This window comes from Epithele typhae (assembly GCF_022376455.1).
Source record: "Epithele typhae strain CBS 203.58 chromosome Unknown BXZ73scaffold_157, whole genome shotgun sequence".
Taxonomy (NCBI): Eukaryota; Fungi; Basidiomycota; class Agaricomycetes; order Polyporales; family Epitheliaceae; genus Epithele; species Epithele typhae.
This window is the reverse complement of record NW_025954348.1, coordinates 22,532-32,289: the sequence shown is the minus strand read 5'-3', so window position 1 is coordinate 32,289 and position 9,758 is coordinate 22,532. Positions and strand designations below refer to the sequence as shown.

The 9,758-nt window shown below is 56.8% G+C and overlaps 2 protein-coding genes across 2 annotated transcripts; one reads left to right on the top strand and one right to left on the bottom strand.

Moving 5' to 3' along the window:
- Positions 1 to 5,476: 5,476 nt before the first annotated feature.
- Positions 5,477 to 6,815, bottom strand: BXZ73DRAFT_57463 (kinase-like domain-containing protein; the record flags this gene model as incomplete). Its single annotated transcript, XM_048021586.1, has 5 exons — positions 5,477 to 5,716; positions 5,770 to 6,088; positions 6,142 to 6,179; positions 6,242 to 6,508; positions 6,561 to 6,815. The coding sequence occupies 5 exons, from the start codon at positions 6,813 to 6,815 to the stop codon at positions 5,477 to 5,479; spliced, it is 1,119 nt and encodes a 372-aa protein (XP_047871166.1).
- Positions 6,816 to 7,236: 421 nt separating this feature from the next.
- Positions 7,237 to 8,143, top strand: BXZ73DRAFT_108366 (uncharacterized protein; the record flags this gene model as incomplete). Its single annotated transcript, XM_048017148.1, has 4 exons — positions 7,237 to 7,454; positions 7,509 to 7,650; positions 7,706 to 7,763; positions 7,815 to 8,143. 4 exons carry the CDS (start codon positions 7,237 to 7,239, stop codon positions 8,141 to 8,143), a joined length of 747 nt encoding a protein of 248 aa, XP_047871165.1.
- Between the last annotated feature and the right edge of the window lie 1,615 nt (positions 8,144 to 9,758).

The following is a 9,758-nucleotide window of genomic DNA, read 5'->3' as shown; positions in this document are numbered from 1 at the left end:
GAGGCACGGCAGAGCAGTCGGCAGCCGAGCCTTCTGCCGCAGCGAGGCTCTGCGAGCGGAAAGAAGTTGGCTGTCCTAGGAACGAGTGTCGCGCGCGGCAGGCCTCCCCACGGATTAATTAATCACTCTATCTGAGCAGACGGATGTCGGGCCCGGCGCGCGGCCATGCCATCTCGTGGCGGGTGCCTCACGCTGCAGACTCGACTCGCTCGAGGGGAGGTGATGAACGACGAGGCAGGCCGGTCGGGGGATCATGGCGGTCCACCACGCTGCATCCTGGCGGTCGCCGTGCTCTGGGATTCGGGAAATTGTCACCGCATCGGATTGTGGTCCATGCTGCGTAGCGCGGAGGTCGCCTTCGTGTGTCTGGCATCAGCAGAGAAGTAGGGTAAGCATAGGTTCTTGACGGATGCGGAAGCGTTGGAATATAATCTGCACTGGTTTTGGGACAAGACGATACCGAGTGCGCGACCTGATGGAATGGAAGTCCCCCTGTCCGAGCCGACGGTCCTTCCGCCTTGCTACGGCGGCGTTTGGAGTCACTAGTCAGGACTCCGATTGTGTACGGAAGTGCGCGTCGGGATGTCAACAGGGGGTGCGGTGACGGGCGAAGACCGTCTTTGTGTACGAGAAACGTCTGTTCGGCAGCAGCCTTCGGCTGAAGCTCCCAGTGGCCAGCTGGTCGTATCGATGGACGTCGGCCTGCGTAGTGGACGTCCATCCCAACAGCACCGGAGACAAGGTTGTCAACGCTTCTATGGCCAGTATAAACCCACAAAAAGGATCAGGTCCTCACGGGGCGTGTCCAGACACGAGGACAATAACCTCTGATGGCGACCGGCGCGTGGCGCGTGCAAAGACCCCACGAGGTCCGCATCGTTTCTACTCGATGGAGGAAGGATCGTTCACGGCTGCCGGCTACAGCGACAGGACAACGATGGGATTTCCGACGCGCATGGGGACCCCTGTACACTCTAGAGCCCCGGGCGGCGCGCCGTCCTGCCCAAAGACAAGCTTCTCCGCCGTGGATACTTGGTGCCAACTTTCCAAACCAAGCACTACGAGCGTTTATGCATGAACGCACCATAGGCCCCTGCGGCGTTCTCATGGCACTGGACGTGACTGTGACGCTCACTTCGACTTCGAAGAGCCATGCAGTGACGAGGCGAGACGAGGACGACGGATTGTCTCAGGGTTCGGGGGAACCGTATGTATGTGGTGAAATAAGTAAATGTACCCAGACGAGGCAGCGCGGGCGCATCAGTAAGTCTGAACTTGGATTAGTATTGTGCATTGTACAAATGGTGATAGCGGGTACACAGCATGATGGACAATCCATGATAACAAGGGCAGAGTGATAGGACAAGGATGGTACAATCTGCATGAAGAGACGTATCAGCGCGACGCTCCAAACTTCACGCTGACAGAAACGCACTATGGCGAGGGCGAGTTGTGCGCGCTAACCGGTAAGGGATCTAAGGCCTTCCCAAGCCACCGACACCGTTTGCTGGATAGCCCGCTCAACGAACGTTTCGGCCTTCACAGACGTGCGTCGATTTGACTGTGCCACAACTCTGGCGCGAATCTGCTGCCAGTGTTGATGGACCTGGTGAATGGTAGGACGAAGCTTGGGGTCACGCTGTCGCATGGACTCCGTCAAGGGTGCAAGGAAACCGAGATGAAAGTATTTCTGTATAAGGTACTTGTCAATGCTGAAGATATCTGCAGTTCAACACGCTTACCTCTTGAAGGTCGTTGAGGTACAAGCTTCCGAGGGCGTGGATGTCGACAGGGAACGCCTCGTAGGGGACGTCGGTAGAGAGCTCCGGAACTGTGTCGTCTCGGCCAGTGTCGCCTACCACGAGTTGGGAGTCGCCTTCGTTGAACCTGACGGAGTGGCCAAAATCGATGTAAAAGTAGTTGACCGGGAAGTCTGTTCGCGAGCGAGGTTTAATCCTGTACACGCCATCGGGGGTTTGCCATTCCCTGACCGGATGCCACCCGCCGGGGAGAAGCTCGCGAGCATCCATCAGAATGTTTGCTTCGTCAATATCTCTAACAACCAGTGAGTTGTGCAACAGACGGGTTAACATAGTGCTCACCGATGCGCAATCCGATGGTTGTGCAGGAACATCAAGCCCTGTGAAACACAGCGTATCGACGCGTGAGTTGATGTTTGAGGAAACAGGCAAACTGGAAAGACGGACTTCTATGCTCTGGTCAATGAATGAGATAACCTCGCCAACAGCGCAAAAGTCGGGGTCGTTGTATCTTCGCATTAGAGGAAGGAACATCAGCGTGAGATGGGGGTCGAATGGGTCAGGTAACGTCTCGAGGATTGTCACGCAGTGACAGGTGGGGTCGCGCTGTGATTCGATGTACTTGAGTATTCGGATCTCTTGTGAGTTAGCCTTGACTTTCTTGATCGCCACGAGCTCTCCGGTGTCTTTCCTCCGGGCGTCCATGGTTCGTTTCTGCAAAGCATTGAGATCAAACAATGCATATTGGGGGTGACGTAATACCCACGGGTGATATGGCAGGCGCATCCTCGCAAAAGGCGGGGTCGCGCTTATTCCCAACCCAGGACGGGATCCAATCCGGTTGGTAGCGTGCTCGGAGCAAATATCCGTGGTCGAGTAGAAATTGCCGGCGATCGCACCAAGGGGTCTCGTTGGAGCGGAGAGCCCATCGACCCTCGAGGGTGTCCGTGTCGCGCCTTACGATATTTTCCTCATTAGAGTACAGTGCGTAAGACGGAAGGTGGTCTTCTAGCGGTGTGTGGGCCATGGGTGGCCGGGGGTTGATCTGGGAAGGCGATGTCGTGGCTGGGGGCAGAGGCGGCCCACGCCCAGCGGCGGGCACGCGGCAGATCATCGACGCGATCTCGCTCTCTCACGGGATGCACCGAGCGCCCACTGCGACTGACTCGACTCGGACGGGGGTCTCCTTCGTGCTCGAACCGCCAGCCAAACGCCCCCGAAGCATGATGCGCCCAGAAGCCCGGTTCCCCGTGCCTCGCTGCCCAAGATCCACGCTCGATATGCCATGACGCCTCTCTGCACATAAAGGGCACTTGGAAGCAGCAACTCCCTGAGTATCGCCGCCACCCCGCCACCCGACCCTCTCCGCCACCTTGTCCGCCCCACCGCCTCTCCCTCCTGCGGCTCCACCATGCTGTCGCCTGATCTCATTCTGTCTATCGTTGGCCTTATTCTCGGCTTCATGACTTCGTTCATCATACGAAGCATTTTCTCGTGGTTGCCTCATGGACAGCTTCGAGACATAGAGCTTAAACTCGCGGAAACCGAAAAACGGCTGGGGATGGTGTTTCTGGACGGTTTGGTATCACCTCAAGATCTTCCGGCGATCAAGCTATTGCACGTGGAATATTGGTGGTTCGTGTCCTTTGCCGCTCCTTATGTTATGGCGCTCATCCACTCCTTAGGTGTGTCAAGGAAGTGGCCGACACACACGTTGCGCTGAACAAAAAGCACGCGTGGCGTAATCTCTGGCGCGAGGCATTTTCCAAGATCTCCTGCCTGTATACCTCACAGGCCTTTGTGGACAAGGAGATCATGGTTCGCGTCGTTTCTCTACGTTGCGGGTATCATCATTCTCACCGATTTGCTCCAGAGGTACAGCGACAGATGTCGCCAAGCTCTTGGCTCCCAGGCCCGCGAGGCCCATTTCGAACGGCTTGTTCGCCAGGCCGGTGCGTCCACTTTCCCATTTGTCGTCACTCTCTGTCCTCATGACGCACTCTCCAGGTTGCGATCACCTTCTGGGTAACGAAGAAGCCGCCAGTGACTCAGCTATACCATCGGAGGAGGCCGCACGGGATAACAGTACCGAAGCCACTACTTCCCCTAGTAGTGCAATCACCGACTCAACGTCGCCCCTATCTCCATCGGACCTGCCTTCAGATATCTCTTGCTCTCCCGCCTTTTCACCATCGGACCCACCAACACGTCCTCCTCGATCTCCGCTTCGCACCACCCCACAGGACGAGGTGCCGCAACCGTCTCTCCCGGAATCTGCATCTCAGTGCGCCACGCTCTGTTCCACGACTACTGCCGAGTCGACGACGGTGTCCCCGCAGGAACAGTGTGCGGACGAGAGAGGTTAGTAGTCCTGCGTAGCGTTGGAACCGTTCACTCACACCATCGTTCGCAGACCGATCGAGCTCTCCGACCACCACCGACAGAAGCGAAACATTGTCAACAGAACACACCGATTTTGGTCTGTTCGAAGACGGGACGCTCTGCTCATCGCCGCCAGCGTCCATCCTTCACCATCAACCGGAGACGCGGCGCCCTCGCTACGTACGCGTACTCCGATCGCTCTTCCGGCTCCCGCCGCCGCCGAAGAACAAGGCTCAGTGCTGCGAGCCTTGATCGGGGACAAACGCCCGGATGACAATGCCTGCTCTTGGATACCATCGTCGACGGTCCTACCATCCTCCCTTCCGCCATCACCATCCAAGGCGACGCCCAGCATGGTTCGCCTCCTCAAGACCTCATTCCTCGCCCTTCGCTGCCCAATGAACGTCGGAGCTGACGGTCACGTCTGGTCGCACGCCATACTAGAGTGGGGAGCGCTCACTAGTGTTGAGGATCCACCCTTAGCCAATCGGCTCCTCGCCGCGTGGATACCGTGTTCGTAGATCGCCGCCTCCAGCCCCAGTCCTCCCGCTTCCTCCCGTTTCTTCTCGCGTCTCTCGTCCGCCCTGCCTCCTGCTTGTACTATGTTGCGATGTGTCGTTGATCGGTTGTACGTAAAGTAGGCGTTGTTGTCAGCGTTGTCCTCCTTATTGTATTCTGTATCTGTGTCCGTGCTTGTAGTTCGTGATGAAATGTACAACAAGGCTGTCTCCACCGTGCGCAAAGACCGCTCCTACGTCCACAATTGCGGAGACGCTCTGGGGCCGCGGCGCCAGTCGCGCGGTCCATGGTGAATGATGGTGGTGCGGATGCGAGGGGCAGTCACGCCTGTGAGCCTAATTGCTCTGGTGCCGCCGGCGCGTTAACGCGCATGCTCCTGCCACGGCGCTGATGCGGCTTGGTTGACTGCAACAGTGCGAAGTCAACCCTCGGCAAAGAGGTCATCTCCGCAATTGCGATACAGTTGGGCTGTGCGCGGGGTGCGAGTTGTGCTGCAGCAGAAGCGGATGCGGAGCCATGTCATAAACGCCTGCGGCAGGAGCTGGATTCATGATCTCCCCAAATATAGCTGGTAGACATATCGATGTGCGTGACGTGACCGTGCATGCTACAATGGTAAGTTCGATTCAAATACATGCTGTGTAGAAGTACATGGGATGGGATGGATGGCTGCGTTGTCAACAACGTTGGATAGGGAGCAATGCAGGAAAGCAAAACATTGAGAGCGTTATAGCAGATAGTACACGACCATTCTATGAATGGTGTACTTAGCATGCGACGGGTGCGGGAACATCAACAACCGTGTTTACTCACGATTAAGCGATGTAATTGAGTACGGTTCCTATTCCGCTCATGGCAACGTCGTGGATGCCGTCTATAAGTCGTGACATTGAGGTCTCGGATTTCAAGCTCAAACGCCATGATGATCTGTTCTGGTTGTCGGTGCGGATCTTTTCCCACATTTTGACAACTTCGTCTACGGTAGGTCGCGCCTGCGGATCGTGTTGTTTCATCCTGTTTATCATGCCATCGAGAAACTCCAGGTGTTTGTACAACTGGGTAAAGTATGAGAAGGCGACCTAGCGCGAAGCGAGATCCGAAAACGCACCGCAACGAACTCCTTTAAGTACAGGTTCCCGAGTGCGAAGATGTCGACCTTGAACGCGTTGTACGGCACAGTTTCGGATAGTTCGGGGACCTCCGCGTCGCGACCTATGTCGCCAAGAACCATCGGAGACTCGCCCTCGGCGAACATGCTGGCACAGTCGAAGTCAATGTAAAGGTACTCCACAGCGACACCAGGCTTTGAACGCGAGACAAATTTCGCATCGCGGACGCCGTCGGGCGTCGATGCAATTCGAGCAGGATGGTGGCCTTCAGGGAAGAGAGCGTGGCCATCCATCATGACGTTCAAAGGAGCTATGTCTCTGTGTGGTTCCTGTTGGCTTCAGCACAAACACTTCGACGACTCTGCGCTCACCGATGTGCGATGCGATGTCGATGCAGAAAAGACAGGCCCTGTCCAGAATGAACCGTGTTAGACTGAGCATAGCTTGGCCATAAGGGATCGAGTGCGATACCTCAAGGGTGTGGTCAATGAAAACGAACAACTCCTCGATGGTAGCCATCGGAGGATCATTGAAAGGTCGCAAATAAGGCATGACCATCAAAGTGATGCCGGGCTCGACAGGATCTGGGAAGACGTCCAAGACATGTATGCAATGGCTTCGTGGATTCTTCAGGGCTGCGATGTAGTGAACGACGTCCAGCTCCCGAGGTCTGCGTACTGTCTTGATGACCACCAGCTGCCCGTCTTCGCGTCGAGTAGCATCCAGAACATTTGGTACCTGAGAAGCGTACTGGGTCAAGAACATAACTGAACCCGAGGAACGAACTCACTATGAACCTGATTGAATCCTCGCAGAACAACGCTCGTCGGTTGGTGCCTATCCAGGACGGCTTCCAGCCCGGGACGTAGCGGCTTCTTAGCGAGTAGCCGCGTGCGTAGAGGGCGGGCTGTCGAGCGACCCATTTCTTCTCGCCGTCGCTGAGATTATAGACCCCGGACTGGTTCAGGCGAGCCTGGCTGTCAATGTCGCTCTGGTCCTGCAGAAGCGCCCAGAAGGGCAGCTTCGGGGGCGGCGCGGGGGACATCGGGGCCAGCGATCGAACGTCGGCGCGTGCGAGTTGGCGACGCTTTCCAGATCCGGCGGCGGAAGTGAGGGCAGGCTCGGTCGGGACAGACGCCCGTAGGTCCAGCGCTTGTTGGCGTGCGGCCAGCGCGCGTCCACTGCGAGTCAAGGCTGCGTTCATCCGGATCCACGACCTCCCCACGCACGCGGCAGACGAGAAGACGGAGTCATCTGGAAATGACGTGCTTTCTTCTGATGTGCCCCGTGCATCGATACCTGTGCTTCTCCACATCTTCAGATCCCTAGGCCCGAGCGGGTCTGTTTTTATGGAGGCATCAGCCTAGCCCTCGCCCGCCACTCGACTCACCCGCCCCCGCCGGTACCTCGAGTTCTTCCTCTCAAGAGGCTTCCCTCCGCCTTTCGCTCCCAGAACAGACGCATACATGGCCGACGCGTGGACCGTCATTGGCATCCTCGCCAGCATCCTTGGCATTATAGGCGCCGTCATCGCTACCTACACCACTATGGTCCCGCCCACCGTGCTTGTGGAAAAGTCGGAGAAGCTACGCAAGGAAACCAGGGAGTACCTGGAGAAGGTCTACGCTGATGGACTCATCGACGACACATTCTTCTCTGAATATGATCAGATTGAGATGCAACCGTGAGTGGCCCCCTCACACTGTGATACTTCGCTGGGACTCATCAGCGTGCGCAGTGTTGAGCTGGATGTGATGGAGCTCCACGGAGTGCTTTTTGAGCCGCGCCCGTGGTATCGACGACCCCACTTTTGGTACACGACATGGGTGAACGTCCGAGTGTGTTGCCGTTGCCTGACGCGTATCCAGGCCAACATAGCAGTACGTCTTTGTCACTCGAATCCATGTTCGTGCCTCACCGTGGCCATGTATTCAGTCTCGCGCATCCATGACACGCAGACAACAACTCGACCAATCCCGTACATTGGAGCGAGGTGAGCATACATGTCGCCCCTTCAAGCTCGAGGGCTGACGGTGGGATGTAGAGGTCACGTTGACACCGTCAGAGTGTACTCTTGCCTCCGACGAAGCCGAAAAGACCGTATCCCAAGACGTTGTGCTCCACAAGCTCGAGCGTGGCGCATTCGACCCTTCCCCGCCACCATCCGTCGCCGAAGAGCCGCCGGTGTCCTCGCGTACTCGCTGGTCCTTCGACGTCGTCAAACACAGTTGGTCTTCGATGCGCGCCCGCATCGGCCCCTCCCGCAAAAGCCAACACGAGCTTCCACTCTTCGTGGGCGAGAAGAGACGCAGAGCTGGCACTGCGGGCGGGGGCCCCATTACCCACGTGATGACAGCCTTGTCGCAATGTTGATAGAGGTTTCCTTTGTCCTCAATGGACACATGACTGTCGCACGACGCCGAACTTAGACTTTTGTTTGCCTTCCGCATCGCTGCCCCACCGCCGGATAGTCTGCCTTGCACATGACTGTCCCTTGACTGTCCCCCCGACTGTCGCCTCACGTGATAGGTAGACTATCGCATCGCTGTCCCATTGCGCACCAGGCAGACTGTCGCTTCATTATACCTTGACTATCGCCCCGCGCGCAAGGTTGGCTGCCGCATCGCTATACCCCAGCTATCGCGCCGTGTACCAGGTAGACTTCCGCTTCACTTTACCTCGACTATCGCCTCGCGCGCGAGGTAGACTGCCGCTTCGCTTTACCTCGACTACCGCCCCGCGCGAGGTAAATATCCGCTTCGCTATGCCTCGATTATCCCCACATGCGTAACTATCCTCAAGGGGGCTACACACAAGCTGCACGGAAAGACTGCTTGATATACATATAATCAATGGCGATGGCCGCTCCGTTGTCCTCGTTTACGATACGCCTATCCCACCTGAACAGTCATGCCCTCCTCGTCCCGTGCGTCGCAAGGGCGAATAGCCTGCTTCGCTCCGTCGAGCACGGCCGTGCGTTGACCGTGCGTGCAACCGCCGAGTGTGTTCACCCGGAGATTGGCACATACCACAGCTCGTCCTTGAGCGTGTCATCGAGACAGCGCTGCAATGTATGATGGTTCTGCCAGACCGCGTATTGGTCGTCCCGTGTACACGCGCGGCCGACAGCGCGCCGAGCTCTGTATGGGTGTATGCAGGTATGCACGCGAGCGCACCGACCTTGCCAGCGGCGGCGAATCAAGTCTACAACCTGACGTTAGCGTGGTCGCATAAATCTCAAGTAGGAGTGACATACCCTGTCAAGAGATCGAACGACAATGCACGGTTGCATGATATCTTCAGGGATGAACTGGAAGGTAGCGGCGTGGCAGGTTATATGATGAAGGGGTACAATGACTTGGCGGGTAGAGGAGGAGTAGTACAGACGAGTGTTGATATCGGCAAACCTGCGCCAAGGATCCAACTTCGCATCGGGATCGGCGAGTTCATCAAAAAGGCTCACAGCAACGAACGCCGCAACATGAGTCGAACCTTCTTGGACGCAACGGTGCAGGAAGATGTCGAATATCTGTCCTGCGACTGGCTGAGTTGCACCGTTGTTGACCATCACGTACGAGTCCCGTCGGCCGGAGCGTTGAGTGGCGAAGGTGACGGCCAGATGAGAGACCCTTGGGAGGCGTTGAATGTACGGAGAAAGACGAGGTAGCGTGTTCTCAAATGGAGCGTAGTGGGATGCAACCGTAGACGGGAACCACCGTAACAGTTGTTCGTATGAGACCTCATCGAGTAGAACCACCTTCTCTTCGTCGTACAGTGCGTTGAAGGCATGTCCGTCGTCGGCCATAGAGAGGGTGTCTGTTACTCGAGTTCCTCGTACTACGTCCTGGAAGGCACGTCGATATGAGTCTACCATGTGATGATAGACTGGCGAATCAGGCCACTGTGTTGTCTCCATGAGTCTTCGCGCGTCGGCTCCTGCATAGAAGCCGTGCATAAAAGTCAATGGAATTGTCGCTATTTAAGGACA